Source organism: Pituophis catenifer, unplaced genomic scaffold (assembly GCF_029215685.1).
Source record: "Pituophis catenifer annectens isolate HBS135680 unplaced genomic scaffold, rPitCat1.0.hap2 SCAF_2, whole genome shotgun sequence".
Taxonomy (NCBI): domain Eukaryota; kingdom Metazoa; phylum Chordata; class Lepidosauria; order Squamata; family Colubridae; genus Pituophis; species Pituophis catenifer.
In genome coordinates this window covers 241,657,382-241,674,060 of record NW_027256882.1, presented here as the reverse complement: position 1 = coordinate 241,674,060, position 16,679 = coordinate 241,657,382, and the positions used below count along the sequence as shown (strand labels likewise).

Here is a 16,679-nt window from a genome sequence, read left to right as displayed (position 1 = left end):
CCCAAAAGGTGTGTGTATGTTCAAGTGTGCGTGCCTTCTTCAATTAGCAATTAGTATCTGCATCTACAAATATAAATGCTTTCAATTAAACTGACATTTCATCAAGCACAAATTGAGTGGTGATGAAGATGAAACCATGCATTACATAAGAATAATTGTATAGGTATGCTGACTGCAGAAAAGTGTTACTTAATTATATAACTACTTTGTATTAATGAATACCACTCATTCCCACTATTACTATTTTGACAGACTCTGCCAGTAGCAATGCCCACATTTACAGCTCATATGCAAAATCAAGAATTATTGTTGTATATACTTATTGCAAACCTATATTTCTGCAGAATAAAATAGCTAAGATTTAATATTCTGCGATACTTTCAATTTCTGAAAGGGATCCTGAAGTTCAATGCTAAGATAGCACAGAAGTGCCTAGAAAAGTAAAATACCTTCCATCTGATTCAATAAATGAAATCAGCATAAAATCATCTTTGCATTTCTAAATGCATGCTGGAGATTTCTTATCTGTAGGCAATTGTCCAGAAACTCTCAACAGAGTACACTAAGACAGCATCTTTTCATCACTTTAAATGCACTCTGGTAACTTCATATTAACAAGCACAATAGATAAGATCAGAAAATAACTACAATACTCTAAAATCAAGATTAAAAAATGAAATCCCAAAGAGGCTTTAGAGAGCATGCAGATAGAATTTATACTCAGCAACACAAGCATCAGTTATAGTGACTCTACCACAATCACATGTCCCTCACAGCACTCCTGTTCTTCCTTTTATGCTTCTATCAAGAAAAGTTGAATCTGGAATGGCTACTGACTTAAGCATATGGTAATCACCTTCCCACTGCTTTGCTCCAATAGTTCATTTTTCTGTTACCCAAGCATATATTAAACCTCATATTAAGTTTAGAAAATAAAATCCCAATCTCAGGAAGTAAGAAACACTCAAGTTGCTTGAAGCAATACTTGAAATGATGACCCCCCCCCCAAAAAAGCTCTATTTTGTTCCATTCTCAAACTCTCAAAACACCCTCAGATCATGGGTGTTTTATTTCAGGAAAATATTGCTTGATCAGCTGATTCATAATAAAAATGGTTCTTGGAATCATTTTGCACGCCCCTAATTATTCAGAATAATTTAGAAATATTTTTTTCTCTAAAAAAAAAGTGTATAATTTCCAAAATTAGTTTCCCAAATATTTTTATTCTGTCTGCATGGGATTCTATGTTTGATGTGTTGTTAAATGATTCCACTCATTGTTATGTATCTTTTTAAAAGGGGGACTTTAAACTGATTTGTTTCTGCATTTGTACATGTTTTATTATACATGCATAGGTTTCTATGTATTTTTGTGCTCTTTATTTAGAATAAAATACAGTTGATTAGCTGCATGATATATTTAATATATTTTGGGTTCTTTTTCCTCCTCTTGTATGCATGCTTAATGCATTATATTACTGGCAGTCAACAGACCACAGGGCAGCTTGGGACCCCCATCAGGCCAACCCCCATCACTTGAGGGCTCACCTGGCAGCAGACAGACATGGTGGCTCGGTACAGGTATTTTCTGTTTTTTGCATGACTATTTCCACATCTTAATCTCCTTGGACAAAAATGGCATGTGTTTAGTTGCCATTTATTTCTAATTGTGTCCATAACTATATGTCTTCTGTCATAAAAGCCATAATAAAAAAATCAGGCAAAATTTGTTTTTGTTTCTACAAGTGCTTCTATAAGAACAGCCATCTGCATTTTGAAGAAAACATATTTGGATGATTCCTAGGCAATAAAATTGTCACTGAATGACGTGTAGTGAAAATGGCAGTGCCATTAGAGCTTCAAATGATTACTGGCTACTAGTAATATTTTGATCATATGAATCACCCTTTATAGTAACAATTTCCAGTTCCTATTTAATGTCCTTTTATGCTTATGATTGAAAACATTTATATTCCTATTATTATAATAATCCATTGGAAGTGTAGTCAAATCTACCCCCTTATATCATCTGCCTGATTTGTGAATATTATAATTGCTTAATTAGTGATAATATATCTCAAATATATTATGCCTATGTAGTTGTACATAAAACAGTCTTGAAAAACAAGTTTACTAAATCCAGTAAAAGTTGTTGCAAGTCCATGTGATGTAAAGAGAGCTCATGTATCTATAATTTTATAAATCTGTGCAGAAGCAGATGGAAGGTTCCCTGTCACCTACTATTCCTTCTCTGTTTCAATAAGGATTTAGATCTATTTCCTGCTGCTTTCCCAGCAGTTCTTTTCTTCGATGTCCTTTTCTTTTGCTTCTGCAAAGGGCTTATTTCATTTTTAAAAAAACATCAATATCTCTCCATTAAATATAATATATATATATTTGAATGGCTATATAGCAATTTCAAATCACCCACATCCTTAGAAAAGGCATATTTGAAGAATCATTTGTCTAGCTGTAGTTGGCTAGTCTGCTGTTGTCTCTCATGCTTAATGATAATCTAATTTCCTATATTAAATTACTGTAATTTGCATCTGAGACAGGATTAGTGATTTAGGATAAGCCATAGAGATAATAATGCTTTACTGCATGATACATTCTGCTTTGTTGAAAGAAAATTAGACTGATTCGTTTTTTGAAACCTGCCCATAATTCATAAGTAAAAAAGGTATGTGCATTGTAACTAATATTGAAGTATAACATTATCTACAAGGAAATGCATTTTGTTAATTATGTTTTTGTGTTGTTCCTGTAAAATGTCAGATTGTAGTCCTCAGTTTATATACACTTTAAAAAAAAATTCTATCAATTAAATTGTTTTTAGGGTTGTTTACTACAGTTTTTGGAAAACATGTAACAAACATCTTTAATACACATTAATAGGATGCCAGAAAGATGATTTGATTTCTCTTTTGGGTACCTTCCATAATCACTTTGTCAATCTTTGTAATAGATATAGGAAATAATTGTCATTTTCACTGTGAGTGGGAATCTAGTGCAATTACCATGGCCTGTCTTATGTTTTTGGGAAAATAGATCTGTGTGCTGAGAAACATAAGTATTTATCAGTTTTTACTAAAGGTTCTCTGTGATGAGAGACGTAGTAGTTCATCTATGCAAAATGGTTTCTTTTTTGTGCATTTTGTTCCTGGTAATGAATGGACTTTATGCATTTTCTTTCTTTAATAGTTTCCCAGCATATGAAATACTAGTCTATATTACTAAATTTGGCAATCATAAAGGAATTAACAGCATCTTTAAAGAGAAGATTTTTGGAGTCAAAATTCTCTGACTTGAATTGAAACAATCTGTTGGTAATGATTATATTTTTAAGTCACTCAGAATTGCAATTTGGTTGTTTCTGTACTCTGCCTTCAGTTTTATTCTGTATTTTCCATTTCCATTAAAGCAGGGGTGTCAAACTGGCAGCCCCCAGGCTGGATGCGTCATGCACAGGCCACACCCACCCCAGCTCTGTGAAGGGAAAAAATGTTGCAATATTTTGTATTGCTAGCACCATTTTTGTAGATGGCTTTTTCTATAAGCAGTTGAAGAATGATTAGTAATTAATAAAGGCAGATATACGTGTCCCAGGATAATGTTGCAAGATCCAAACTGGGTTGGTCATCGGGACCAGAGGTTTATTCTTATGAGTTTTCAGACTTGTACTGTAGCCCATCCTCAGGGGACCAAAGCACATATTCCAGTAGAGAAAAGTTCCTTGACAAGTCCAAAAGCTCTGGTCTCGGTGACTGATCCAGATTGGATCTTGCAATAATTAGTAATGGGAATACTTGACTGAATAAAAAAAAACATACTACCATCTATGAAATAATACGTTCATACACTAATTCCAACTCATTGCTGTCATAATAAACCAGTGTAGTAAATGTAGGCAATTATTATTGCATAATTTTTGAATCTTTTTGCCATTGCAGGTTGTAAGCTCAACAAATGGAGAACTCAACACTGATGATCCTACTGCTGGTCGTTCAAATGCACCCATCACAGCCCCTACTGAAGTAGAAGTTATGGATGAAACCAAGTATGTATTGCTTTGAAATAATCTCTTTGGAGACAGCACATTTTGTGAGATTCAATTTTCCAATTAAAACTCCCATGATATTTAAGTTCTTAACTGTGACAAGTAATACATGAAGCCCTTAAACAGTTCTTTTTTTTTTTAACTGTATGAGTGTGTATCAGAGAAATTCCATTTACTTATCTATAAAATGGTTTCTTAGTCTAACTCTAACCTATTAGACTCTTCAGGAAGTACAATTTCCCCACCATATAGAATACTATTAGAATAAATACTAGTACAATAATGTGATAGAGGGGTTTTGCCATTATGCAGCTTGCTGTTGTTTACAACAGCATTCTGCTCACCTATAAGCAAGGAAAAATAGCATTTCCCAGAAATTTTAAAAATAATGTAAAAAATACTCTCACTCACAATACAGCAAAGGGTGCAGCTTTTATACATGAAAATACTTCAGATTTTATACATGGAAGCAATTCATTTTCCTCTCCTGAGGTGCACCAAAACTCTGTAGGGAATGGGATATATAACCCAGAGTCAAGTTATATGAGCCACCAGGAGACGGGCCTGGTGACTCAGCAGACTAAAAGCATTGTGATTAATACCAGCTGTCTGCAATTACTGTAAGTTCGAATCTCACCAGGCTCAAGGTTGACTTAGCCTTCCATCCTTTCTAAGGTAGGTAAAATGAGGACCCAGTTTATGGGGGCAATAAGCTGACTTTGTATAAATATACAAAAGTATGAAGGCTATTGCTTAACGCATTGTAAGCCGCCCTGAGTCTCCGGAGAAGAGCAGCATATAAATCAATTAAAAAAAAAAAGTTTGCCATTTACAAAGGATGGTATTAGGGACAGGCACAATTGAAATTGACTGAAAATATCTCAGTCTCTGGATATGAAATTCTCTACCACATTAAAACACCCAGAAAGAATTATGATCTATGCAACAAAGTAAGCAAGATATGTATGTTTGTTGTGCCATAAACTATTTGAAGAAATTCCTAAACTACAAGTTGAAATTTGAAAAGGAAATACTATAATATTTTAAATGGTATTGTTGGTTTGCTTCATTTGGTCTTCATTAATTTAACTGATGTTACTGTCTTACTCATTACTTGACTGTATGGATTATATGTTCAAATGTAAGTTTTCTTTACAATGTGCTGCATTCTGATTTTTTTTCCCCTTCCTTGTATTTTCCTCATATTAGCTGCCAGAAAGTGTTGAACATGTGGTGAGTTTTAAAGCACAGGCAGGCAGAAATAGCTCCAGAGCATTTAAAAACAAAAGTACAATTGGAAAAAAAAACCAAAATAATTTTAATTGTTTTAATATTGGTCTTCTTTAATACGAGAAACTTGCTAGCGTATTGAGGAGCACTTTTGCCTGCTTCAATTCTTGTTTGTTTTGAAGTGATGTAGAATTTATGTATTTTTATCTAATACGTCTGAATTTATGCTTTAATTTCAATTTATGCTTTAATACAGTTGTTTTGCCCATCGATTTGCCATTTTAAAGGGAAAACAACAATTTCAGGTATTTTAACTTCCACAGTAATACCTTAACTTAATAAATAATTAAATATTTTAATAGCACTAAATGACAGTTGTTAGTGATTGATAAACTCAGAGAACAATTACTCCTCTCAAATTTGTATTTTAGTGCATTTCCACATTTCAATCATTGTACTCATCTCAAAAAGCAGTCTATAAAACATTTTCACTTTTAATTTATTATTGGCAAGTTTAGTTTTGGATAAAATGACAAAATTTCTAAAATGATGGGCTTTTTTCTAATTTATAAATGCTAATAATTGCACCAGATAGAGAAGCTATATTCATAATATCATTGGAAGTTCTTTTATGTTTTAAATAATCAATATTTGGATATAATTAATGAAATTGTATTTATTGGTTTGGAAAAAAATATCCCATTCTTCAGCCCCTCTCCTTATAACTTCTCATCGTCAACTTTTCATTACCAAAACTGAAGGAAATAAACTTATTAAATATTTATTTCCTCCACTTTTCAATCTTCCATACATGATATAAACAGAAAAATGCAGGTGAAAACAGTGGCTTAAAAAAGTTAATTCGTAGCTACTCATCATGGCATAAAACTACCGTAAGTATATTATAAAAACCATAGCTTTAAATATAGTGGTTTATAAAAATGTTACAGTAAAACTACAGAAAGTGGCAGTGATGTTGCATAAAGCTACTAGCCCTTCTAATAAATTAATACACCTTCATTTTGAAGAAGGATCCTGGAGAGACCATGATAATATATCCTAAGTTAACTGTAGGGTAATATAGTTAATAATACAGTACAGTAGATTATGTCAATTTTTTAAATTGCTGTGGCTAGGGCAGATTATTCACATAATATATATTTTTTTAATCATGCAACTATAGTTGGATGCAAAACTATCCGTTCAGTCCCTCTAAATATACTTAAACATTTTTAATATATATAATAATATATATTATGTAAATATATTTAGTATGTATTTTGTATATGTTTTAGCGATAGCATTGAATTTATGCTATATTTTTATATAGTGAAGTATATTTGATTTTCTGTGTTACCATATAATTTAGCCCTTACACTCTCAGTATGGTAACTACAGTAATATTGTCTCTTCCATTGTATCTGTTCACACAACCCATCACAATTTACATTGTGAAATGAGTTTTATTGGTGGGTTACCAGGAAGTTGAGAGTATAGGAAAAACAAAGTAATGTATAATTTTACCACAAAAATAACATTCTTTCAGTTGCAGATTTTAGATGGAAAATGTATGCGTGCTGAAGTTCGTTGTAATTTTATCTATTTATTAAACATATTTGTATGCTGTTGCAATCAAAAAATGAGTTTGGGCAGCTCACGTAAAAAGAAAACAACCCTAAAAAGAAATAAAATTACATCAGCACTAGAAGAATAGGAAGAAAATAAAAGATGGCAACAATAACAACTCTTATCAGGGGAAGACTCTTAAAAAAAATCTTGATCTTGAGTTGCTTATAGCAAATCAGCATAGAGGAGCCAGTCTAATATCCACAGGGAGGGGCCATGCCATACGCAGTGCTAGCATTGCAAGAGAAAAATAGGGCATCTTTGCCCCCCCCCCCCCCCCCGTGGAATTTGCAGCAATTTCTCTTAGCTGGATCTAATTGGTCAGTCACAATTTGGCTGGACAATGTGGAGAAGAGATCCAGGTGCCAAGCCACGTAAGGCTTTATAGATCAAAACCAGCACCATATATTGGAAACTAATACAGATGGATATTCAGCATAGCTGAAATGGAACAAATAAGGATTGTGAGGGAGGATTGTGAGTAATTGGGTTGATAGGAATATTTGAATTTTACTTTGCTGTTGCTGAGACAGTCTAATCTATACACCTACCTAAATACCCGATATAATTTTTCTTGGTGGTCATCACATCAGAAGGCGTAGTTGATTCCAGTTCAAGGAAACTATAATGGGTTTGCATTAGCAGTTGAATGTACAGGTGTGCTGTAATTCTCTTCCACTCTTCAGTCTGGGGACCAATTGAGTGATGCAGCCTTTCAATAGAATCAGGGTTCCATATTGAATGTTCAAGGACAGGGGCCCACCCAAGGTCACCCAGCCAGCTTTCATGGCTAAGGGGAGACTTGAACTCACAGTGCCTTGCTTTCTAGCCTGGTGCCTTCGCCACTAGACCAAACTGGCTCACAGTTTGAGTATTATAAAATTATAAAGATTGTTCCTTATTAGATATATTCTGCCAAATTCAGTTAGAATTGAAGTGGCTGAAACCTAGCATCAGTAGCACCAGTGTCCCCTGAGGATAAAAAGGATAAAAATTGGATGGCTTTGGCTGGAAAATTTTTCTCTTTGGAAAATATTTAGATGCAAATTATCAAGGTTGCCTAGCCAAGGAACAAGTCTTATAAGTTAAAGAGCCTACTTTTTACTCTCATTCTTAGAAGATAAAAGTAGCTAATTTTTTTAAATTGTATACTCCCAAGTAACTAATCAAATGATTAATACATCATCCAAGAAAGGATCAGTTTTCAAAGCAGGCATGTTATCATATAAAATGACAAGTATGAACACTTTCAAAAGAAATGCTTTGTATTGTAGTCCAATATGTTCAGAAGAACCCTTTTAAACACATAATACAATCTAATAAAACAGATTGAGTTAGAATCAAAAGTTATGATATTATTACTTTTCTATATCATGTGTGGTTCTAACCTTTCTCTGAATCTAAGGCTAGGATCAAGGGCTTAACATTTGAAGGTGAGTCTCTTTAGCTTGCAACGATGCTTCAGTTGGAATACAGAAACTACAAAATATAATTGCTCTATTGGTTAGAGTACACCACAGTGTCTATATTGGCAGTCAAGAATAAACTAAACTAAACTATTCCAGCTCCTCTTTTCTGACACTAATAGCAAAAAACTAGGCCAAATAAATTTTTTGTTAGTATCCTCCATACACATTTGTGACTATCAGCATTCCCAAAATAACTTTTTCAGAGAAAGTACTTCTCTGTTTTTTTCCTTCCCCTGGTTTTATTTTCATATTATGGCACATAATTGGGTTGTGTCCATAATTAAAAGTATGTTTCTTCCAGAGATCATCACTGCAAAAAGCTGCAGTAGAGACACTACCATAAGGCAAACAATGGTCTCTTGAAAAACAATTCACTATTCTGAGTAGGACTAGCTGATTAATCCCATTTAAAATCTATTAACCACTGTATTCATGCTGATAGATTAATATATGTTTGCATTCTCTAATGTTGTTTCTCTGAAAAATGTTTCTCAACAAATTTCTGGTAAACAGTTAATTTCTGTTTCCTGTATAAGATTTGAAACATTTTAGAATATTTAATGCATGGTAAAATAAATTAGTACAGACTAACTTTAACTCCTAATAACAGTTTTAGTATGAACGTTGGCTTCACAAACATTTGAGCCCTTGAGGAGAAAGAGACAAGAGAAGAAAATTTGGACATAACAAATGTTTAGTATATATGAGAGTGAGGCCCTCTAGTGACCATTTACTTAAGAGCAGACATTTCACTGAAGTTAGTTCTTTTATTGTATTTAAATACTGTACTTTTTAACATAGCTGAAATTTTACAGAATGTCTATGTCCAAAGAAACAGAGATGATGTTAGAATTTAAGACATGCTACCGTTCTCATTTTCTTCAGTTCTACAATGAAGCACATCAATATGTTATAAATTAATTAAAATATATATTTAGAAGAAGAGAAATTTACAGTTTCTGGTGGCACAATATGTTTGATTTGTTCTTAATCATGATTTTAAAGGCTAGGAGATAAGTTCTGCTAAGGGATTGTACTCAGCTCACCCTACATAATTCGTTCTAAAATGAAGCTTGCTTAGGTCCCAGGTTGATGTCTTTTTTAATTCCCTGATATTATAATAAATCAATTTGGAGGTCCAAGTTTAAATCCTGATTCATACACTTGAATTTCTGAGTTTCTCATTACTGTTCATTCAAGCAAAGATTTCTTTAACTTCCTCAGAAATTGAATGAACATTGCAGAAATAGTAGTTCTTTATAAAATAAAGAAAAATGCCAAACTTTAAAGAAAATTTTGAGATATCTTATTCTTAATAGAAATAAGAATTATCTTATTCATTTAATTGCTGATATCTCTTGGAAGATGCATACATTTTGTAGACAATACTAACCCCACCAAGATACCCAAAATGAATAGATGCAGTTGAATAGATGCCATTGAATATCTATCTTTACCTTCCAAGCCCAATTGAGTCTTCTGAAGTTCAGCTGCTGTGCAAAGTTTTAGTGAAACAGCAATGTCATTTTTTTGGTTTCCAGGATCTTAGGCAATTTTGTTGATTACAGAGTTTTACTTGATGTAATTATCTTTTATAATATGCTCGGTACACTAGCAGTGGGCTCCACTTACCTTCGCTACGGTTCGGAACTGTGAGCTCACATGTGGTGCTTCTGCGCATGCGCAGAGTGTCCATGATGATGTCCGGGAGGGTGGGCAGAGCTTCGTGCCGCCGCCACTACCGGTTCGCCCCGGTTCAGGCAAACCAGTAGAAACTCACCACTGCTGTATATTATTATAAAAACAGCACAATCAGTCCAGAATGCTTTCCTATTGATAAACTAGTAGGAATGTTCACTACCTTTGTTGTTTTCCAATCTTAATTCTACAGTATACTATAAGCATTTAGCTTTTAGTAATGCTATTGCTAACATTAAATAACAAAGAAATTAAACATATTAGTTATCTAGAGGCTTTTAGAAATCCTAGAATTATGGAGATGTATTGCTATACACTACTACTAATTTTAGTAACATGCTGCTCTCAGCTGTCCAGGGGAAAGGAGAATCCATTTTTTAAAAAGACTACTTCTCAAATACCCACAAAATCTGTCCAATGTATTAAAATAATAGGCTAATTGCAATAATGGGACATAGCAATACATACATAATATATTGTTTCTAAACACTGATTAAACCAGATAAGAAAATGCCTGCATTGTGCTTATTTGATGTTTTGCTATGACTGTACTATCTCATCATACCATCTTTTTAGATACATAATGGCCTGTATTATGTGTCTTCATTATTATACATATATTATACATTTTTGTTTGCTATAATGCATTTTATATAATGGCTTTAATTACAAAACTTCATGATAACTGACAATGGTAACCTTTATCAAGCATGCTTTTTCTGTTTATATAAGATTGTTTTTATGAACAATTTTAGGTGCTGCTGTTTCTTCAAGCGAAGGAAAAGGAAAACCATTCAACGTCACAAATGACTTTGGAGGAAAACAGACGGTGTGGAATTACTCACTTACTCATCTGCTATATCATGATAAATCATCTCTAGTTACCATTCATTTTTCCAGTATCATCTTTAAGTGAGAAGGTTCTCATACTTACTTTGATTTTGTGGTTCAACATATTTTTAATTTGGATCATCTCTCCTGGGAGCTTTAATGCTGTGTCAACATAAGTACCTTTCTGAACACCAAGATACAAAAAAAAATGGTCTTTTTTCTTCAGAAAATTTGACTTAGAACACATTAGCAGTGATTAGCTGAAGATCAGATATTTTATAAACCTGGTATTTGCTAAAATTTGGGGGATGCCATACGGAAAATGATTAAGAGAAGGAACACTGGAAATTAAGCTATTATTATCCAAGCATTTAAAATATCTTGCTTTAAGATTTCTTTTCTCAGTAATAGAGGGTTTTTTAAACTTTTTTCCCCAGTTGTTGCTCTGGTGGTACTACATTTGCAAACTTGCCACTTAATATTATTACAAATATGGTAGTCACTATCTGGTGTACTAAGACAGAAGCTGGATGAATCATTTGAAGACAAGCCTAAATGCTGTGCTTTCTAAGGGAGGAAGTGTATCAGTGTTTGTAAAATCTGGGCTTTCAAATCTGCTTTTGTTGTACCTCTAGTTGAGATGCGGTGTAGTTAAAGTGGCAATAGTGCTTGTACTGAAATGCAAATATTTGTATAATGCAAGTTATGCTTCCAGTTATGTATGACATCAATGCTGAAACATCAACTGAAAGTTGCTTAAGGGTTATAAAACCACACTCTTAAGAAGTAACTGCAAACATGTAGAGTGGGAAATCACAAAACCTTAATCAAAAATTATTGTTGAATGACAGTTTTAAAAATGAAGGTCTGGGTGTGCCAAGTAATAAACTGAGGTATAGATATTATAGATTTAAAAAAGGAAAAATGGAAGTGGGTTAAACATAATCCTTTCTTCAATGAATGTTAGCCTGTGGTTTATGATTGCCACTGTAGGTTTCTAGAACATTCTTACATTTCAACAAAATACTGCATCACTAAAATACAGCTGATTGGATTGATTAGGTACTTTCCCAATAATTCCTTAAAGTGCCTGTGTTATTAAATAACAGTTCATTAGAAAAGGCAGTTCTTTCTCTTCTTCCTTCTCCCTTCAGTTTGCTTTGTTTAAAGCCATAATGACAGAAGAGTATGTTTATCATGTTAAGCTGCCAGTATCATAAGGATTTGAGTAAAGGAAATAAAAAGGCTAGACAGATTTGTTGACCAAAACTCAAATTATGTGTCTTCTTATAAAAAGGGTTTCCTAGAGCTAACTTTTGTCTATCAGTGCATGCCTTTGGGCATAATTATTTATTTTTAATATCTTATGATAACATTCAAAATGTGTATTAATTGATAAATGCACACCAGTTGAATTCATTATTGCATTTACAGGGATTGTTTTATAATTTATTTTTCTTAACTGCCAAACTGCAGTGTGTTATCTTGAATTAGGCGCACATATAAACACATTGTGCAAATCTGGCTATTGTTAATCACTGTTGCTGTTAATAAGTGTAATAAATTCTTAATTTACCAACTTGATTTGACCAATAAAAGCATAAACTAAATGATTTGGTAAAAAAGTTCCACTTGACCATTTCAGCTGATTATACTTTTAAGCACTAAAAGAGGCTGATTTTTTTAAAAGGAAGAAGGTAGGTGGTTAACACCTTCTTTGCAGTATTTGACCAAATTTCTTTTCTCTATTATATTTGTAAATACTTGCAATATATTTCTTATCATACACCTAGCCGTTTCAAGGTTTTCTTTGCCCTGTACAGTGTTTATATGATCTGAATTCCTTACACATAACACTGTGTATATTAATCCAGTTATGAAGATTAAATCAATGTAAAGCTTGTTCGTTTACTGCAAAGACTGGAATCTAGACATTGCTGTTTAGCAATATTTTAAGTATACCATTTTAATTCTAAGGAGAATGTTCTCACACACGACTTGGTCAGTAGAAAGTTACACAGTTGTGTTCAGGTTAAATCAACAATGTCTGCATTTATATGCTTTTTCCCGGTCTAAACTAATAAAATCAACATTGCCTGAATGTATGAATAATAAAACACATCCCTGTTTAAAAATATGTAATGGATGAAGAAGAAAAAAATAAAGGTAGTTTTTTTTAACCCTTGCTTTCATTTTTTTTGTTAGCACTGAACTAATGAATCTAAGTGATAAGAAAGTGGATGCTTGCAGACAGTTTCATATATTTTCATTTAATGACTATGCCAGATATAGACATTTAACTTTATTACATGCTTTCTAATGTTGAGTGCCTATGCTTGGAATAATTGGAAAGTAGAAGGTATGGTGTGATCCTAGTATTAAAATCCATCATAATCTAGTTTGAAATTCTGAAAATGAGAAAAATTATAGAGAATGTCCAGCCAAAGAGAAGTAGATCTGCAGGGTCAAAGACTCCTCATCTTCAGGAATTGTTGATCCTCTCTTTTTCAAGCACCAAAGAAAGCAGAGAGATGGATGGCAAAGGTGAAAAGATAAAATGTCACCAGCATACTTTAGATTAATGGTATGTAAAAATGTATGAAGCTCAAGATATCTTTTTAAGTGTATGAGCTTGAAACAATATTCATGTATTCCAAGAGTTTGTTTCAAGGTCAGAACAAAATATGCTGTTCCAAACTGAGAATGAAACTTAGCCATTATGAGCAGCAAATTTCAAATGTTATGGTCACAGAAAACTGAAATGAACCATTCCAACCTTGAAATAGATTGATGCAAGGCTTCCATGCTTGAAACCACACAAAATTGCCAGAGAAATGTACATTTTGATCTGACATTCATGAAGCATATTGGAGTGAATTCATTGCTCTTGTTTCTTTGCTTAGCTCAATTCCATGGCTATTTGTATTGGCAGGTTGCAAGACTTTTATTTTTTTTAAAGAATAGTGAGGCAGCAACTAGCAGTTCTCGGACTAGAGAAGATGTAGCTTAAGGCCACCAAGCAAACTGCCAAGTTAATGTTCATTGGTGGAAGGAAAAAGCCTAGAGTTTAATTAATAATTAATTTAATTTCTGGAACTTAGAAAAGATTTTGCACCCACTTTTTTAACTCTACCAAAAGAGAGAGAGGACTGGAAATGTTTCAAAATCCCACTGACACTTATTTAAAACATCTAAATTACTTCCTTAATAGGACACAAATTCAAACTTACTGGGGGAATATTCCAACTGGATATAGAGCTGCTCAAAATAAAATTCTTTAATACCTGTGCTGAACTCTTTCTAAAAATAATATTTTATTTATGGGTAAATATTAATGTTTTCTTACCTCCTAGATGTTCTCAAAGCATTAGCTCTACATATATTTTTTATGCTGAATGAAACAAAGTGAAATCTTTATTTGTACTTATTTAATCTACTTGTATCAGATAATCTATGGTTAACAATAGTAATTGGAACCAGAATTTGCATTGCTAAGGTGTTTTTTTTCTTTTTACCACCCTTTAATTCCTGAGTCACTGAGTGGAACTGAGTGTTTACTGATCGGATGTCCCTCTTGACGCCTGTATGGAATTCGCAGCAGATATTTTCTCTTTGTGCCCTGATAAACATCTGCCTCTGCCTAGAATTGCATTCTCAACCTTCTGAGTGGGTGTGAGATCTTCATCTCTAGGCCACCACACCACTCAAGTTCTATTGCTAAGTAATTTTTATAAAGCGGAATGTCATGTGACCATGCCACTTAATGACATGATATTTGGTCACGGCTACCATTGGTTAAACACTGACAAGTTTGAATAGTCGTGAATGAGTGGTCATTAAATGAGGACCTTTGGTATAGTACTGAATCAATAAAACTCATGGTATTTATAATAATACAGCAACAGTGTTTGAATATTATGCCTATGTTGAACACATTCTAAGCACAAGTCGTAGACACACAGCCTGTCAAGGCAGGTGAATCTTTCAGCTGCCCTTGCTGTTGACCTGGGTTTTCTATATAGGTGCACCCAATAAATTAAAAATGGTAGCAAAACTTTACAACTTACAATGTACTTTTGTGCTTGCTCTCAAACAGTTATCCCCACTCGCTCACATCCTTCTCAGCTAGGCTGCCAGGCACTAATTAGAGGATCAGAAGCCACCAAATCTACATGGTATAAATGTGCCTACAGATTTTGTTTGCCTAAAACCTTGTCTTGTTGATCTACAAATCTAATAGTTGCCATTGAGTGTGTGTGTGGGGAGGGTGTCTTTATCTCCTGGTAACATTTTTGTGATCCTTATCAACTTGGTTCCTTGTTATCTACCTACCAAAGGGATCAATTTGACAAGCTTTTGCCCTCTGCATACATGCCTTTTCCATTTTTAGGTTATGGCTACTTCAGCCAAACCTCCCATTCCTAAAAAGCAGACTAGGAATACAAATTAAAGTAGGCAGGAAAATAGTAGGCAAAGATGAAAAGAAAAGTTAGAAAAGAAAAAACTAAAACACTTTATTTATTCAATAGTGAAAAAAGCAAGGTTCTACATTTAGGCAAGAAAAACAAAATGCACAGGTACAGTATATGTGGTACCTTGCTCAATAGTAGTAACTGAGAGGGATCTTGTAGTCCTAGTGGACAACCATTTAGATAGGGGCCTGGTGGCTCAGCAGACTGTTAGCATTGTGATTAACACCAATTGTCTGCAATTACTGTAAATTCGAATCTCACCAGGCTCAAGGTTGACTCAGCCTTCCATCCTTTCTAAGGTAAGTAAATTGAGGACTCTGTCGGGGCTATAAGCTGACTTTGTATAAATATACAAAAGTATGAAGGCTATTGCTTAACGCTTTGTAAGCCACCCTGAGTCTCCGGAGAAGAGCGGCATATAAATCATTTTTTTTAAAAAAATGATCCAGTAGTGTGCAGCAGCTGCCAAAAAAGCCAACACAATTCTGGGCTGCATAAACACGGATAGAATCAAGATCACATGAAGTGTTAATACCACTTTATAATGCCTTGGTACGGCCACACTTCGAATACTGCGCTCAGTTTTGGTTGCCACGATATAAAAAAGATGTTGAGACTCTAGAAAGAGTGCAGAGAAGAGCAAAAAAGTTGATTAGTGGACTGGAGGCTAAAACATGAACGGTTGCAGGAACTGAGTATGTCTAGTTTAATGAAAAGAAGGACTAAGGGAGATATTATAGCAGTGTTTCAATATCCTGGGGGTTGCCACAAAGAAGAGGGAGTCAAACTATTCTCCAAAGCACCTGAAGGTAGAACAAAAAGCAATGGGTGGAAACTAATCAAGTAGAGAAGCAACTTAGAACTAAGGAGAAATTTCCTGACAGAACAATTAATAAGTGGAACAACTTGTCTGCAGAAGTTGTGAATGCTCCAACACTGGAAATTTTAAAGAAGATGTTGGATAACCATTTGTCTGAAGTAGTGTAGGGTTTCCTGCCTGGGCAGGGAGTTGGACAAGAAGACCTCCAAGGTCCCTTTTAGCTCTGTTATTATATGTTCTATGTACTTTAAGGAAGACCTCAGAACTTGTGGCTATCTCACCTGGGCCTTCATCAAATTAAAAAAAAAAAAGATTGCAGGAGCTTCTCCATAACAGACAAAAAAGAACAACAAACAAAACAATATTGTCATTCCAAACATTGCAGGAATATCTGAAAAGCTCAGAAGGATTTTCAACCAACACAATATACTTTAAACTCCAAATAAACTAAGGCTAAAACATCCAGACACAAAC

General features: G+C 33.9%; 1 protein-coding gene across 4 annotated transcripts in view; it reads left to right on the top strand.

Moving 5' to 3' along the window:
- Positions 1-13,093, top strand: part of CSNK1G3 (casein kinase 1 gamma 3) — a 59,945-nt gene extending 46,852 nt beyond the window's left edge. The window contains exons 10-13 of one of the 4 annotated variants that reach the window (XM_070938713.1): positions 1,485-1,580; positions 3,953-4,059; positions 5,546-5,594; positions 10,838-13,093. In XM_070938713.1, coding sequence (XP_070794814.1) covers positions 1,485-1,580; positions 3,953-4,059; positions 5,546-5,594; positions 10,838-10,963 — 378 coding nt within the window. In that variant the 3' untranslated portion in view covers positions 10,964-13,093. Of the gene's footprint in view, positions 1-1,484; positions 1,581-3,952; positions 4,060-5,268; positions 5,293-5,545; positions 5,595-10,837 lie in introns of all 4 variants that reach the window. The other 3 variants (XM_070938711.1, XM_070938709.1, XM_070938712.1) reach the window with 3 other exon arrangements.
- The last annotated feature ends 3,586 nt before the right edge of the window (positions 13,094-16,679 follow it).